This window comes from Lepidochelys kempii, chromosome 6 (genome assembly GCF_965140285.1).
Source record: "Lepidochelys kempii isolate rLepKem1 chromosome 6, rLepKem1.hap1, whole genome shotgun sequence".
NCBI classification, from domain to species: Eukaryota; Metazoa; Chordata; order Testudines; family Cheloniidae; genus Lepidochelys; species Lepidochelys kempii.
In genome coordinates, this window is record NC_136385.1 from 92998262 (window position 1) to 93015938 (window position 17677).

Here is a 17677-nt window from a genome sequence, read left to right on the forward strand (position 1 = left end):
ATGTCCACACACACAAATAGAACAAAATAACAGTTAAAGATCACAGCATCCAGAAGATAACTTAAAAAATCAAAACACTTTATTGTTGTCTGTTATTGAAAATACAGCATACTATACATGTAAATACAGGTGTGTTCATGCGAACACACATTCAATGTGGAAAGAATGTTGTCTATGTGTGTTCTACCTACACAACTAGTTTTTTCTACAGTACATTCTCAAGGTCACGCAGCTCATCACAATGTGCTGTGTTTGTTTGTTACTTGTGTACACCCTGGGATCATGATAGAGCTGTCTGAGAGCCAATTCTAAAGCCTGTCGGAATGACTGCTGTGCACTGCTGTGGGAGAAACACAACTTTGAGAGCAGGTATTATGCTCCTCCCCTATGATAGATTAAGAGTGGTGTTTAAGGAAGAAAGACACCTTTCATTGCTTAACAGCAGCCCTTCCAGTCTATTAAAAGAAGTAGTGGATTCCCATCCAGGCCACACTGTCTGATGCAAGATGACCATAACAGAGGCTTCTTCTCATTATAATAAACCCCTGGGAATAAAGCACTGTGATAATTTTTGAAATGTGGTAGTGTCTTTTTTTAAGGCACCTATCATCAGCATGGTGTCTCAGCACTGATATGATGGGGTTTGCTGAAGCAGGACATACTGACATACTGGGCTGATTAATCCCAATAGTAACTCCATTAACTTCCTTAGTGGAGATATACCATGATGAATGTACCCCACTATACCTGGGCTAGAGGAAATGTCCTAAAGGATTCGTTCTCAAACTTGATCACACCCCCCTTCTTTGGGTCTGTTGTAATGTACATGATCCCCCGCCAGCACCTGGCCAGCAGCTGCCGCTCTCTGACTGCCCAGCTCTGAAGGCAGAGTGGAGAGTGGCAGCTGCTGCCCAGGTACCCAGCTATGAAGGCAGCACTGCTGCCAGCAGTAGCACAGAAGTAAGGATGGCATGGTATGGTATGGCCACCGCTCTCCGGCCACCCGCTCTGATTACGCACGGTAATTTTTTCCCTAAAGCTTCTCATTCCCCCACCCCCACCCCAGAATACATTCCACGCCCCCCCAGTTTGAGAACCTCTGAAGAGCCTATATTAAGGGTGTGGCAGGAATGTTTGAGGTAATCATTTTGTTAATTTTTAATACTACTACAAAATTATAGCAAAGGGTCCTGGTCTTTGGAGAACCCCACTGTCTTCCAGTGAAGGCTGAACTCTGAACACCACTCAACATGGACGAACCATCTTTGACTGTGTGCTACATCAGGATGTACATTTAAGTGCTGCCGCTTACACTCTCCTGCCAGCCCACTTTGTGCGCATGCACCTTCTATCACTCACTCACGCAAGCCACCCCCAACCTACCTCTGTCACACAACCACAGCCCAACTCTCAAATGCATCTTTTCCATTCATGCTCACAGTTTTCTTTTCTTGTATCTTGGCCTTATTTGATCCAAGGTCCATTATTAGATCTGATTGCTGGTCCTTGGAGCTGGACAGACAATTGTGCCATGGACTGTGTCATAAGGCAAGGGCTGGGGGTGGGGAGTTGAAGAAGAAACACTCTGAGAAGTAGCCACTAGAGCTACAATCCTGACAGGCCCTGTGGACAGTCTGTGAGCTGCTATCCCTTCATATACCTACGAAGGGAAGAGCTCAAGAATAACTGGAGCTCAAGAGACCTAATGAAGTCCTTTCCATCCCTAATTTCTAGTCTATGAAGACTAGACTCTCTCTGCCTTCCTAGCAGCCTGTTCCTAAAGTGTTTGGCTGCACTACAGTTTTATTGTTAAATGCTTCTTTCTGTCTCAGGTCACTTTATGCTTCATAAAGCTCCAACTTGGAAACCCCCCACAGGAACATATACTTTGCTCACAATCTAGTCATGATAGCATGGGCTATCAGCTAGATGGAGAAGGATCCTGCTGCCAGTTGTGGGAGAAGGCATAGGTTAGATAACAGAGAGAGAGAGAGCAAGAGAGAGAGAGGGAAGATGAAAGAGTGAGAAAGGATCCTAAAGGAGGATTTGAATATTATTTTTCTAATAGTACAGAGACTGTTGCCATGTACACAGGTGCAGTGATGTGTCTACAAAGCGGCAGTATCTCTTCATCTACATGGTTTGTGATCTCCTTATTAATATTTATTATTTGTATTAACATAGCGGCTAGGAGCTCTAGTCATGGATGTGGACCCCATTGTGCTAGGCACTGTACAAGCACAGAACAGAAAGACAATCCCTTACATCTGCTCGGTTTGCTAGCCAATCCCTTCCCCCTAGAGTCTGCAGTACTGAGAGATGGAATATCCCAACTTTGCCATGTTGCAGCAGAAGTATGGGAGAAAGTAGGGGTATATCTGTGCATGTGTGTTGTGGAGAGTTACTTGTCTTTATGCCTATGATAGTCACTTCCCACATTTAGCACAGGAATGAGAAGTCCTATTAGCCACCTCTTCCCAAAAACATCCTGCAGGTTCTTCCTCCAGGGCCGGGCTCTTACCACCATCCCCTTCCGCACCTGGTAGCGAGTTTGCCCTCGTAAGATCAACAGTATCTGGTGGGAACAGAAGCCAGCACAGGCAAGTCCAATTCCAAGCCAGAGGTACAGCATGAGAATGACAAACATTTCAGAGCTAAGGAGAGCTCCTGCAGTTCCAGAGCCGGAAGAGAAAAAAGAAACAGCATTTTACACCCCACATATTAGTATATTAGTCATCCAGAAATATTCAACCTGAAGAGTTTTGGAAACTGAATTATATTCTATAACAATTATACAACTTGAGAGCTAGAAGGAAAAAGAGAATTAATCATTCTAATCATTTTAATTGAAGGATTTCATTCATGATCATCAATGCAACTAACACTGTTGGGGAAAAATATTAAAATTGTAGAGGTTAGACTAGACTAGTGTTTATATTGGTAATATGTAGCATCAGGGCTTAAAGGGAAAATTCCACAAAATATAAAATGTATTTTAATCATTGTTAGTAACATTTTCAAAAGTGCCTAAATGACACAGGGCTTGTCTACATGGGATGTTTTTGCACAGCAAAGCAGGGTGTGAATCTACGATGCACTAGATTGCCGCACAGTAGCATCTCTTGTGTACATGGCTACAGCATGCTAAAAGACTTACGGAAACACTGAATCTGACAGGTACTTCTAATCATTGTTTTAAAAAAGTTATATATAATTTTATACACCTATAAGTACTAAAAAATATGGGCAGATCCTCAGCTGGTGTAAATTGGCCTAATTCCATTGAAGTCAATGAAGCTGTGAAAATTTACAGCAGTTGTAGTTCTGGCCCTATATATATATATATATATATATATATATATATATAGTATAATATCAGTATATAGGCCAATTTGCACCCACTCAGGATCTGCCAATATTTTAGTACTTATATAACTATCAAATGTATCATAACTAATTCCTTATAGGTCTTTTAAAAGAATCTCTCTAATGTTACCTTTCCCTCCTGAAGAGAAGAATGTAGGAATGGTGCAGGGGGGACAACTCAAGTTACTCTAATCCAAGTCTCTCTCAGCAGAAGTCACCATAGGGAATGGTGCAGGAGTGCTGGCTAGTCTTATAACCAGTCCTGCCTCATCTTCTCTTACCAGGAGTCACCAGAACAGGGCTGGGTGGCTGGCTGTAAGTAGCTCATGGCTCCTCCAGTTATTGGAATTGTGTTATACAGGATTTCAGAGTAGATGAGCTAATAGTCCCTTCTGGCCTTAAAATCTATGAATTCCAGCTTCTCCATCTTGAAATGCAGTAATTAATAGTCTAGCTGTTGGCTGCCACAAAATTACACTTTGACTTCACTTCAAGTTTTGGACTTGGCTAGGAGAGAACATTCACAGGATTATTTTTTTCAAACAGACTACAGCATCTGGCTTTTCAGTCCTGAACACTTGAACTGTTAAATGTTGCTTTTTAAATTCAATATCACTTTTCTTTTCTTGTCTTTCTTGATCCCAGTAGACATCATGCACAACATGTCCCGGGGAGAACAGATCCCCTTAAGGAGGTAAAGAATCCTCATACTAATTTGGTTAGTGAGGGTAACTTGAAATATTGAATAGGAAGGTCAGATACAAGCATGGGCTTCTCAGCATTTATTGGAAGCAAGAGTGATAGAGATTGGTTCATTTTTCCTGATAATGCTCTGTTGGGAGCTGTGGACTTTGCAGCAAGCCTACAAGATTTATTTGCAAGAAGCCTGCAAGATTTATTTGAGGACATGATGCAGAAAGTCACCATGTTGTGAGAAGAGGAATCCTTTGTCTCTTCTTGCAAGTATAAAGCTTCCCTGAGCCATACTTAATGGACATAAGGTTTGTTAATCTTATTCTTAGGTTATCCAAATAAACATAGTCTATAGTTTTGTCAGGAGATCCAATCTGACAGACATTTACAAAAATACCTCTTATTTGCCCCTCATTACCAGAAACCATTTTAAACCCAAACTTACTTCTGTTCCCTATGAACCTGATGTGATCTCACTCTTATTGCTGCACATTATTTACGCCAGAAATGCTGAGTTATGATGCTGAATTTATAGATACTGGGCCAAATTCTGATATCCATGCTGGCTCTTTGGGCCTCCTGAGCATAGATTCTGGCCACAACTAGCCAGCTGAGAATTAATCCAGTTGTCATAAAACTTGCAGATCCATCTCCTATTCCAGTGGTCACCTGCCACCAGCATAGAGAGCATGTCAGAGGAGGAAAAAGATGTGTTGGAGTGTGGTGGAGCTCTGCTCTGGTGCACTGATCCTCAGTTAATACATGCTTCCTTAGGGTCCATATACTAGCAGCATAAGTTAGTGCAGCCTAGGGTTTTGCTCTAACATATGCCAGGATTGATGCTGATCGGCCCACAGATTCAAAGAGCCATAACCAGCTCCCTGGTGGCCTCCTCACCTTGTCTCCCCACTCCATTTTGCTGTGTCAGCCATAGCTTAGAAGAGGAGAATGTTATTCATTCTGAAGAAGTTTATCCAACATTAATTAAAATGTGATTCTACTTCGAAAAGTGACTCCATAAAAATCTCATGGCAGGGTTCCATGTTTATTGGCTTTTAGTGACTACCATGCCAAAATCAGATACTTTTATGACTAAATTGCTGCTTGTTTGTTTTTAAATGCCAGCCTTCTCAGCCTGGAATCTGAAAATCAAGCTGGGTTCCTTCTGGCTCATGCATCATTAGCAAGATTCTGCAAGCAAAACATAGTCAACAGTCCTGTTGATTCATAACCCCAGAATACAATCCTGGTCCTCTCCCTGAGCTGAGTGGCTCTGCAGGAGTCAGAGCAGAAGTCCTATTTTAGTCAGTAAAGCGAGGAGATCTGATTCTGATACACACAGGCTGCAGGTCTGATGGTTAAAAGAATGAAATTTTTACATAGTCACTTTCAGAATACCACTAGTCTATAAACTTTTGATGAAGCAACTTTTCAAATTCCCCTCATTCTAGGGTTTTGTCTCAAATTTAGATTTGGTGCATTTGGAGGGGCTCAGGGGCATGGTGAGATGAGGAGGGACAGAACCAGAGGTGCTGAGGCAGTGTGTGGGAGAAGGATCAGAAAGAGAAATTAGAGGAGTAGGGGGAGAATTGATGAGGAACAGGAAAAGATGTGGATGGGGAAAGGGCACCTTGAAAGCCATAAAAAGGCAGGGTCAGAAGCAGATTATTCCTCTGAATACATCTTCTTTTGGCATGGGGCACTTTCAGAGATCAACGGTGGCTCTCAAACTGTGGTCTGCAAAGAACAAGCTGGAGGTCTGCAGAGAGCTGGTTGGTCACATGATACTAATTCTCTTCTTTGTTTCCACCTGCTAGATAGCATTAAAAGAAGCTAACATCATAATTTCCTAACACTGAATTTCCATGTGAGCAGCAGCTATACTTGCCACAGGGAGGGGATGTGGGCGCTAGGTGTGTGTATTGGGAAGGGAAAGGAGGTGGGGCTGAGTGTGTGTCTTATGATGGGGACATGGGGCAGGGTGAAGGCAAATGGAAGGGGAGGTGGGGCTGGATGATGGCGAATGGGAAAGGCGGTGGGGCTGGGTGTATGTCAAATGGGAAAGGAGGTGGGGCTGGGTGTGTGTCTAATGGGAGTGGAGGAGGGACCAGGTGACGGCAAACGGAAGGGGAAGTGTCCCCCAGTCAATCTCTATTAGAATATGGTTCCCCCCTCTGAACAACTTGAGAACCACCCCCAGGGACGCACTGAGGCACCCCTCTGCGTTAGGATAATGAGTGAAATTCTTTCTCCTGCTGCCTCCTTGCACTGGACTCTCTGCACGCCCACCAGCCCTGCTCACTGGCGCCCTGTTTTAGGCGCTGGGTTTGGGTTTTTTAGAACCGAATAAATTACGAAGAGGACTGTGTCTGGAACCCGGCTGGGTTTCGGTAGGGCCTTTGATCACAGTGCTCAACTCCTGCAGGAAATGTACACAAAGCCTCAGTGAAGAGATCCGTGAGCACAGGAACCCCTCCCTTCCCTTTCCCCGCCCCCCGCCCCTCACAAAGTTGCCTGGGAAGGAGCAAGACCCAAGTGGCGCATTTGGGCAAAGGGAGACCATGTTCTTTCTCTGGGAGAGAGGCCGCTTACCTGAGAAGAACTGGCTGATGGAGTGAGGCAGGAGGGTGAGGAAGGCCAGTGGGTTTGCAAAGGACATAGAGAGCACTGCAGAAATGTAAGCCACCCCTGCCACCAGGGAGTCGAGACAAGCCAAGGAGGTGTAGAGGCAGAACATGATGAAGTTCCGCATGTTCCTGCTCCCGATGCAGTTCCCTGTGAAGAAACAGTGGTGGTCATGCCTTTGGGTGACTCTGGCACACAGTCTACAGAAGTGGGTGCTGGGCAAGGCTGAGCAAGGGGACCTGCTTCCGTCCGGCCGGTCCGCCACCACTTCGGCTCCTCCGCCCGAGTTCAGGCACTTGCCCAGGTCCTCAGGGGAGTTCTGTATCACAAGGATGTAGTTCCCCAGGGCATTAGCTGAGAGGAAGAGGAAGAGGGCCCCATGCAGCAGAGCAGGAGAGAAAAGTGGGGTGGTGGAAGGGTCTTTGAACATGCTGGGGATGAAGAGAAAGAGCTGGAGGACGAAGGTCACTAAGGAGATGCACAGGAAGTAGGCTGGAGCAACAACATTGAGCACCCTGAGAACTAGCATTGTGGATTACATTCCTGCAGGGAGAGCAAGAAGAGAACAAACATCACCGCCTCAGACGGATACTTGATGCGTCCATTTCCTTCCAGGTGCCCCATTCTCCCCCCTCCCGCCGGCTCCCCTGTTTGCTCCTGGCAATGCCCTCTCTGCTGCTCTCCCCCGCCCCTCCCTCCCGTCTGCCACACGCACCCCTCTGCAATGAAATCCCCGCCAGTTCAGTGGCGCGTGACAGAGGCCAGCTCCTTGGGGAACGGTCGCTCCTCATCTCCTAGCTGTTACTGTCACAGCCCCAGTGCCTGGCTCCAGGGAGCTTGCAGGCGGCATTGCCACGGAGATTCCAGAGGCTGCCGTGCCTGGAGCCTCTGTCTGCCGGCTGCATCAGCACCAAGCTCGCTCCGCGGCTCCCCTTTTCTCTACTACAGGAGTTCCTGTTACAGGCAGGGTCAGTTTTCGTGTTGCATGTCAGAAGGAAGGTGGGGGAAAGAGGGAAGAGAGAAAGGGTGGTTGCTCTAATCCACTGCAATACGGATCAAATCCAAAGCTCTAATTTAGCCGTTGAAGCCACAGATCTCCGATTACCTCAATGACTGTTGTCCCTACATGCGCAAGATGAGGAAATGCTCAAAAGAACTGCTAGGGGCTGCCCCAGCTGCAACCTTCGGCGTTGTGCGAGGAACTCTGTCACAGCAACAGAGCGCTGTGCGCGTGTGTCTGTCTATCGCTATTGTATAGTCAATACACATGATTACACCAAACAAGCAAACAAAATCCCCTAAAAACCAAAGGTACAAAAGAGCAGCTGTCTAGGCAGGTCCACGCCAGCTCCCCCAACACAGCGATGACTACGTTTAGCTCTTTCTTTTTCCATCCGTGCCAGACACATATAAAATGTACAAGGGGAAAAGGACCTATGGCAAATAAATGAAGCAGGGAGCCGCCTGTTCCAGCGCGGCCTGATATTTACACTCCCCAACTGGACCTTATCCACCATTAACTTCAGCCTGGAACTTAAATCAGAAGCACATTTGTCCCTTAAACTTTAAACATTTAGTAGCCACTGGGAACTTTCTTTGGTGCCAACACTGGCAGCCCCATCCTGGTTCTGGCGGGACCGCTGGGCAGTCTCCAGATCAGCTCATCCCCCTCTCCGAGCTCGTCTGGCTTGCTGTCTGGCTGGCACGCGGAATAACCTTGAAATCCCCTTGCTTGCTGTTTTTTAGGAATGCCTAGTTGTTACCTGGCTGCTTGGAGCTGCTGTGGCTGGAGTCCGATGGGGCTGGGAAGAAGCTGGTGCCCCTTCAAGGCCAGCCGCTGGATTAGCAGCAGCTGCGGTGTGAACTGCGGAGGCTCGGGGAGCTTCCCCCTTAGCAGCCCTCTCCCGATAGCAGCAGGCTGCTCAATGGGGAGCTGTCCCTTCAGCGTCCCCAGCAGGAACCGCCCTGTGCTTAATAGGGAACTGTCCCTTCAGCACCTCCGGCAGGAGCCTCGGGAGAAAGAGGGAGCTGTCCCTTCAGTTCCTCCGGCAGGAGCCCTCCTGTGAGCCCTGGCACTGGAGGGAGCAGTATGGTGTGCCGCCGGGCCCCGGCATCTGGGGTCCCTCCTACCCTACCAGCACCCTGTAGGCAGTGGGAAGGTGTCCCTCTGCGCCCTGGAGCCTGGGCTTTCTGAAATCCCATCAGTTCCACCAGCGGTAGCACCGTGGAGCAGGAGACGGGGAGGAAGAGGAATCTGAGCTCACTCACCCAGAGCAGGTCCTGCCTGCGGCAGCCCGGCTGGCTGGAAGCTGGCTGCTCCAGCAGGTGCCTCGGGGGGGATGGAAACGTCTCGCCTGCTGCCGACGAGCCGCTCCTTGGAAGAGCCCTGAGGAACAGGTTTGGGAAGGCTGGAAAGTTTGGGAGGGGTTCTCGCTCTCTCTTGGCTGGCAGCCTCCTCTTTTTTACCCAGATCCGGGACCTCTGGCACCCTAGTCAACTAGCGAGCAGTGAGGGGGTGTGTGTGAAGTGCACTTGCTGCATCTGAACGGGTCCCAGGGAACCTGTGCGCGGAGCTTTAATTACTCCAGGTCCGTAAGTGCTGAGTAACTGGCGCCCTCTTCCCCCCACCCCCCACACACGCTCACGCTCTCTCTCCAAAATACGTGCACACGCCCACACAAACCCCACTCACAAGGCACTGACAAACACTCACAGCTTGTCGAAGAAATGTCTCCCCTTTGAAAGGGGCACGAGGAGGCTCCCTGACCTAGTGCTTTGAACCTACGGAGACCAAGGTTCAAATTCTGAACTGGTCGCAGGGGACAGAAAATACAGGTTGGTGGCTGCAAACTGGTCCTAGGATTGGTCCCTTTCATAAGAATCATCCTGTAATTCAGACTCATTAGCAGGCTCTGCTTTTGCCAGGGAGGCCTATCACCCACATCCAAGTGGAGTGCATGGCAGGCCAGGACTGAGGTGTGCTCCTGTGTCTCAGCTTCTAAGGAGATACATATTGTGAGACAAAGAACTAACCCCCCCCCAAACACACACACGTGGGGGTTAGTGACAGTCAGCTGGTTTTTATTTCGTGTTTTTTTGTTTTGTTGCATAAATGACTTTTTTTCCTCTGCTCACTTTCATGATTCAACATTTCAGAGAGAAAAAAAAAACAACACATTTTGGATAGCAAAAGCCAGAGGTAGCCAGGCCTGTGCACAATGGAGCTGAAATGAGACATGCCTGAGATGTACTTCAGCAGAAATGTGGGGAAAACTGGGCAGCATTCGCCCAGCCTTCATTCCCATTCTAATGGTCTCCCTGTCATGTTCCCAAATAAACAAAATCTTTTAATATTTCCTTGACTTATTTAATATTAAACTAGAGTGAGCCTTAAAATAAGGAACATACCAGGCTAGCTTCTATTTCTGAATAATCAGTGTTTTCTTCTTATTTTAACAGTTTACATCAAAATAACAGAAAAAATACATTGAAACCTTTTCATGTAATGAAGGATCATTGACTGAAGGGAATGAATAACATGAAACACATTAATTCTTCCTATATTGGTAGCAACACAAGCTACAGTTTATTAATGAAATGTATAAGAGAAAGTGAACAGCTTTTCCCAGAGGAGTGGTACAGTGGCTAAATTATGCCTGCTGCTTTCATTAACATGCTCTTCCAGATTTTGATGCTCACGATTTCGTGACTAGCAAAATACTGACTTAATATTTTAAAATATGGCATACATTGTTTTTCTCTGTTCACATTATTGTGTTTGTGAAATGGGAGATTGGGGAGGAGGAGTCAGAATTAATTCTGGTATAACTCCATTGACTTCAGTGGAGTTATATCAGGGAGGAATTTGAGTGTGTGTGTGTGTGTGTGTGTGAGTGTGTGTGAGAGAGAGAGAGAGAGAGATTTGAGAAAAGCTAGACAAATTAGCTTGTCCACTCACTGAAATAACAAGAGCAATGGTTAATTTGTGGGTATGTATTAAAACAAATTACATCAATATTTACGTCACGAATTGGTATTATTCTCTCCCTTCCCACACCCCAATGTCATACTGGTGAAAGAAGCTAGACTGATTGACAGAGAAATGTAAGTCTTCCATTTTCTCTTTTAGAGAGGCAGTGTGGACTAGTTTCAGAGTAGCAGCCGTGTTAGTCTGTATTCGCAAAAAGAAAAGGAGTACTTGTGCGCCTTTTCTTTTAGTGTGGACTAGTGTACAGGAGACCTAAGTTCTATTCACAGCTCTGCTGCTGGCTTGCTGGATGCTTTTAGATAAATCACTTGACCACTCCATGCCTCAGTTTCCACATCTGAAAAAACAAGGATAATAACATTTACCTCCTTCATAAAGGCTTTGTAATCTCTGTATGAAAAGCACTATATAAAAGGGCTAGGTATTATTAATTATTAATTATTATTATTATTACCCATTGCACTGGTACTTCTTGGAGAATGGCACTGTGAACTTCTCCCACACACACTCCAGAGCCAGCCCCGCAGTGTCTCACCCCTGACTTGGAGGGAGTTTGACCTCCATGGTCCACTGACACTTTAAACTCTCTCCTGAGACAGGATCAATTAGTGCCAAGTGTGAAGGTGATTTCTCTCATGTGGACAACTATCTACTAGGAAGTAGACTGGGAATTCACTAATTCATTCCACACAATCTGTCAAACAGCCATCATTTGATTGCATCTTTTGGTCACCATAACCTGGGCTACACTTGGCCATAGTAGATGAAAGTCTCTATAGCAGGGATGGGCAAACTATGACCCAGGGGCTGCATTCGGCCCTTCAGACAGCTGGTGAAACTGATGGGATTTCAGAGAGCCCAGGCTCCAGGGCAGATAGGGATACCTATGTGCAGACTGAAGTTGTCAACAAGAGCCAAAACTTCCTAAAATCAGAGACTAAAATTAAGCTCCTGTCTATAATTGAGAGCTGCTGGCCATTGAGCGGTATTGGAAGGCAGGCGGGTATCTAAATATGAACTCGGGAACATAACATTATGTTCCTGTTTTTTGACCTAGGTTGCCAGTAATGCTGTGCAAATTGTGCTGGTGGCTTTAGTGATGTGGACACCTGTCAATAAGGGAAAGGATGGAGATGAACTTGCTCACATTAGGGCTACTAAACAGTTGATAGAAGGTCATGACTTTCTGATACTATCAGACTTGTGCTGGATTTGAATCTGTAGCCTAGAGATTGAAAATGAAGTATAGGTAGTTCCCTGATCCAGCCAATCATTAGCTTTACTGTGGAAATATACTACATGACAAGCGGCATGTTCCCATCTGTGTGGGCCAAGCTTTTGTCTGGTTTGTTTGTTGATGGCTCATTATGTCTTGTCTTTTCCAGGGATTCTAACTCAGCTGTAAAAATATGCTGTGGGCTAAAATTTGGCATACAATATATCTATGAGGGGACACATGTTTTCACACATTGACACATGCCAAAAATCAGTCTGGACTCATTTTAAGGTGTCTGACTGGAAAGTTTTCTACCTAAAGACACATTCTTAACCTGCTGTATTTCAGACATGTCTTTGTATGTCAGACATATTCAGGTCATTAATCCATGTAGTGGATGGGGAAAAGGAAAATGAAAAACAGCTATTTTTCATTTAGCACCATATTCTTTTGCACCTGCTTGTGCTAACCTTGTCCAGTGACAATGTCCTAAGGAACTTTAGCACATGGATTTATAACACTTAGCAGACTGAGCAAAGGAAAAAAGTGTCAATAATCTGTGAATTAATAAAGATTTACAGAACAGACTGTAATGGCTCTTTGGGTGGTCTGAGTCTATCAGGCAAAATCTCCCTTTTAAAGAAGTGTCTAAATACTAATTTATGCAGAAGATCAGGATGTTGTCATTCTCATTAGAAAAGCCAAAAATCAAATGGACCAGGAAGCATGAACTCTGAAGGCAGATCTAGATAAGGAAAAGTGGTTGTGTTTTAAAAACTATCACATTTTAACTAACATGATTTTAAACAGGACTTTGCACCTACTGTACACAGTCCAAGTCAAATTTACAAATATTAGCTGTTTTGATTTGCAAAGCCCCATATGAAATTGGACCTGGCTACCTGAGAAACTGTCTGTCCCGTGGCAACCAAGGACCTCCCACAACACTTCACTTAATGATGTTACTGCGGACTAATAGGGGATGGCTTGTGACCATGGGAGACAGAACCTTCACAGGAGCCAAGCCAAGAACTTGGAACTCTTGCCACAAGAAATAAGAACGGCCACTAGTCTTGTCACATTCAGAGTCATATATAAGTCCCATCTCTTCACTCAGCCTTCCCCATAATAGTACTCTCATTCTCTCAGTCATTCATTTTCAAGAAATGCCCTAAGCCCATTTGTGGTGGCAGAAAAGGAAGAGCAAAAGACTAGTGTCATATTTTAAGTAATGAGGGGTATTTGGATATTGTGTTGGTGAAGGCCATGTAAGTACCTGGTTAGATAGCTAGATAGAGCAAGGAAATATCAGGCCTGTTTAAAACAAATGTACCAAGTAACCATTCAGCATGTGCTCTTATGTGTCATGAAAGCTGTTGCAGAAATTAACATTTGACTCATTTGCTGCCTGCTGCTGATGTTGGGAAACACCAACTTTCTAATGATCAAATAAACTTCAGCAAGCCAATAAATATATGCTTAAAAAAGAAAATATTGGAAGGAAAATCTCCCATAGAGACAGGTGGAAAAGGAGCCCGACATGAAGGGAAGGGTGCTCATGCCTGAACTTAGTTGCAAACAGATGGTTGAAAGCCCAGGCAGGAAGGTCTGTAAGAGAAAATTCTCAAGCAGCCCTGTAAAAGAGAGTGGGGGCAAATCAAAAAGAGGCCAACAGCAGAGAACATAACCAAAGCCTCAATCCTGCAAAGCTCTGAGCACCTTCTGCAAGGTGTGAAATGCCCCCAGTTCTCATTTTCTTAACTAGGACTTGAGGGATCAGGCTCTATGCACCTAAGGTAGATTCACTTAGGACCTGATCCAGCTCCCAGTGAACTCAATGAGAAATTACAATAGTATCTGAGCTAAAGCCCATTGAAGGCTAACAGCAAAGGTGCCTAACCACATCGATTTGATTTCTGTGAATCATTTTGTTTAAATCTGATTCATTTTAAGCTTTTGGGCATTAAAAGCTCCTGAGAAGGCAGCAGTCCCACTGCTCATGGAAGAATATTGTGGTTAGAGCCAGTAGCTGGTTAATGTTCCTTTAATGCTTGGTCACTTCCATGGAGAGTTCTGCAGGAGCAGAGCACTTCAGTGAGTATAGAATTTAAAATAAAAAATGTAAATATTAATTACAGGAGCCGATTAAAAACCTACATAAACAGCAAGGAATGTGTGAAAGTGATCAGCTCAAACAATCTGCTGGCAACAGGAACAATCACTATCTCCAAGAGCGGCCCACTCCTACTTGTGTTTACAGCTGCCGCCCCCACATCCTCACACCCACATACCATGGTCTGGTGCTATTTTGTGTTGCATTCTTGATTGAATTTATATCATACATCCCAAGGATTTTAAAGTGTCGTGCACATCTAGGGCACCCTATAAATAATAAACAACAATAACACATTCTCATATTCATAGTCAAATCACTGCTCATGTGTTGAATATTCACTGCCCAACAGATGGTGCGTCTTTTGCTGCCTCCAAAATGGAAATGACCAGTTACTAAAGATAAAATATTCCTTCCCTTTTGCCGTTTCCCTGGGGCTCTTCCTTGAAGAAACTGATGCTCCCTAGAGAAAGAAACCTCTCAGTCTGGGAAGGAGTGAAGTCCGTTATGAAATATGACACATTTCACCATGGAGAACAGAACAAATTTCTAAACCAGTGCTATAAAATAGACTGCCGCGGCAATGTGTCCTGTGGGAGAATGCTTGTTGCTTCTCATTTCACCTGGCTGTCCCTCTCTACCCTAGAGATTGGCTGTATTTCAATGGTGGTGTAGGAATGTAAGTTTGTAAACTACTTTGAGTGCTGTAGAAATGTAAAATATTATTGTTATTATATATGTGAGTACTGCACATGCTCGTATTATATATATCTGCTAAACAGTGCAGATATCAGTGATTCTAACTGAACGTGTGCTGTTAGACTAAATATCTTACATTTATATAGATTCTGCCATCTTAAAGGCTCCCAAAGTGCATACCTACGCAGGGTAGAACATGGCAGCTGTTTAACAGAATACAAAGATACAATGATTTAAGACTGGAAATGAAGAATTGGGGAAGGGGGGAAATCCTCAGCTGGTGTAAATTGTCATAGCACCATTAAGTAATTAAAGCTGCAGGGGAATTTAGGAAGGCTGAGTATAGCTACCCAAATTGAAATTTGGGCAGAACACAGAGATTAATCTACTAACTCTTCTGAAAAGTGCATAAGTGATTTAGGATTTAAGACAAAAAACAATTAGGACTTCAAGGTAACCTCTCATCTGAAACCTAGTAACTCCCACCGCAAACCACTCCCAAATTGCCAGACTTGGCAATGATTCAGTACTGACTCAGGGGCAACGTTGCTACTTACAGAGTCATCAGCACCACTTCCTGTAACAACCTGGCTCTACTTGGGGATCTTCCACACAAACATTGATCAGGCCTAACTCAGATAAACTAGTGAGCATTGAGGAGAACACAACCCACAGTGACAAGGCAGTAAGTGTGATCAGTGGCAGTAAGATGAACATTGTACTCCATGCTTATTTTTGTGTCTGAAAAACTATAGTGTGTCTGAGTGCTTTGTGTAATGAATTCACCAGTCTCAGCAGAACTCTGGAAAAAGAAAGTAAGTGCTATCTAAGGAATCCAGGGCTTGATTCTGCTGCCCTTACTTAGGTTGAATATCATCTTATTCTGCAATTAAACCCATTTGCTTTAATGGGACAAATTAAAGTGTTGATCAGTAAAAGTAAGAGTGGCAGAATCAGGCCTTCAGTTTTGGAATTTTTGAGGCAGCTGGGCCTGTTTCCCTTAGTTGTATGGTCTTGGTAGTCTATTTCCAGGATCCCTGGTGGCAAAATTCCCAGAGCAGGACTCCTGCTTCCCTGTCCCCTGAGATGTGCAATCCTGTGTTTCTGTCTGAGGGAATGCAGTATCACAACATCAGTATTCCCATATGTGTTGGATGGAGAGCTAAGTGGAGAGGCACACACAGATCCTGTAATGCTGTCTCCCCCGAGTGAGCCACTTGAGTCTTTGGTGCTAGCGGACAGGGACCTCCTCAGTTTCAGAGTGAATATAGAATAGATGACTCTCTCTTTCTGAGTCTTCCTGAGGATGGGCAGCCTTGTGACCATTTTAAAATAATTTCTGGTGCCTAAATATTGTTTAATCTGCATGTGAACTAATATGAGACCAAGAGAATGTCCATGTTGCAAGTGCAAACATGCTGAGGGTCAGAATTCCCCAACACTGCTAAAGCACAGATCCATTTTGCAATGTAAATGGGATCTTAAGCATGTCTTTGACCTGTCCTAAAGTCTTGGTCTGTCTAACTCTAACTCTGTAGCAGCCAGGTCCCCCAACAAGGTTATAGACAGGTCTCAAGTCTGTGCTATTCACTGAGAGGGGTGTGCCCCATCAGCGAGAGCTTGGAAGCATTTAGTGGAGCAGAAAATTGATAGGCTGTTTTCCTGCCTCAGGCAAAGAGAAAAAAACAGTTTCTTAGTGTTTTACGGTAGCTGATGACTGAACACAAAAGCCATCAGACCTGTTTAATTTAAAACAAATAACATCCTTATTACCCCTGTGAGTAAGCCCAAGCTAGATTCACTGTATTGCTGTCAGGAGCTCTGTGCTTCAGATACACTGGAGAAAGGGGGAACTCTTGTTACCTTTCATTTTTTCCCCAACCCTAGGCCTTAGCCTATAGGAAGGTTTTTTGAGGGATAAAGGTAGCAGTCTATGTGCTGCTTGTACATATCACTTTACCCCAACTCCTCTGTATTACAGGAAGAGTTACATTAGGGATTAAAGGGGAGACATAAATCCAAAAGGATTTGAAGGGTGCAAACATCAAGGAGATAGATTAATTATTTAGAGGACTTAGAAGGTATAACTAGGAGCAATAGGATGATATTAAGAAGGGAAAATGCAGGGTAAACGTCCAGAAAGACTCCCTGGTAGTGAGATGGATTAGGCTGTGTAATCGTCTCCCAGGGAAGAGGGAGAGAGACCCATTGCTTGGAACATGGAAAATGAGAAATAGAAAGAGGCACTCCCTCTTTGGGATTTTAAAATCAACTGTTTGAAATCCCAGATGAAGCCCATAGATGGTGCTGCTTGTTTAGCTAAAACTCCCCACAACCCCCTCCAGCAGACACTGCATAAGTCACACACTGCACAAGTCACAGTCAGGAAATGAGCTCACACCTAATATTAAACACAGCCAGCATGAATATCTCCATCAAGTTGATTTTAAAAGCTGGTCTTGGCCCTCCAGGACAGACAGTAATGGAATGGGCAAGACAGCAGTTATACTCTACCCTATATAAAAACCACACAAAGAAAACCTCCTTATGAAATACACAAAGAGAGAGATACAGAGACCTTCTTGTGTTACTACGTTGGTTTGTGAGGCACTCGACTATCATGGTGATAGACAGAATATAGATGGACACAGATAACCTCTTCTCTCCTGCCCAGACAGGATAGGCTCACTTTCCCCAAAATATTTTGCCATTCTGTCACCTCACGGAAGGGGGAAAATATCAGATCAAAGGGAAGTAATGGTAAAAATAAAGTGTGCAACATTTCCAGGCCATAGGTTTTAGGAAGGAGCTGGGCTTCAGCCCAGAATCAGCTCTTACCTGCTGGCTTAGAGAGAAGAAATAGTCAATCCAGAGTTAGTTCAATTTACTCTAAGAATATGTTTCTGGGGAACTCTCTTAGGCTGTGGAATCATCTCCCAAGAGAAGTGCTGGAAGCCTCATTGTTTGAGGCTGTCAG

At 44.7% G+C, this 17677-nt stretch overlaps 1 protein-coding gene across 3 annotated transcripts; it reads right to left on the bottom strand.

Annotated features, from left to right (window-relative positions):
- Positions 1–1087: 1087 nt before the first annotated feature.
- On the bottom strand, positions 1088–9298 carry ZDHHC22 (zDHHC palmitoyltransferase 22). 3 transcript variants are annotated; one of them, XM_073349265.2, is made up of 3 exons: positions 8953–9298; positions 6652–7227; positions 1088–2667 (listed from the first exon to the last, which is right to left on the bottom strand). In XM_073349265.2, the coding sequence occupies exons 2-3, from the start codon at positions 7211–7213 to the stop codon at positions 2402–2404; spliced, it is 828 nt and encodes a 275-aa protein (XP_073205366.1). In that variant the 5' UTR covers positions 7214–7227; positions 8953–9298; the 3' UTR covers positions 1088–2401. The 3 variants fall into 3 exon arrangements, with proteins under 3 accessions (XP_073205366.1, XP_073205367.1, XP_073205368.1); XM_073349266.2 differs by lacking the exon at positions 8953–9298 and adding an exon at positions 8448–8910; XM_073349267.2 differs by lacking the exon at positions 8953–9298 and adding an exon at positions 7400–7943.
- Between the last annotated feature and the right edge of the window lie 8379 nt (positions 9299–17677).

What these genes read in the sequence shown, in the direction of transcription:
- ZDHHC22 (XM_073349265.2), bottom strand. Translation starts at nt 7,213, where the DNA reads ATGCTAGTTCTCAGGGTGCTCAATGTTGTTGCTCCAGCCTACTTCCTG. An exon ending in CATCAGCCAGTTCTTCTCAG is followed by an intron (nt 2,668 to 6,651) that starts GTAAGCGGCCTC and finishes CTGGAACTGCAG; the next exon opens with GAGCTCTCCTTAGCTCTGAA.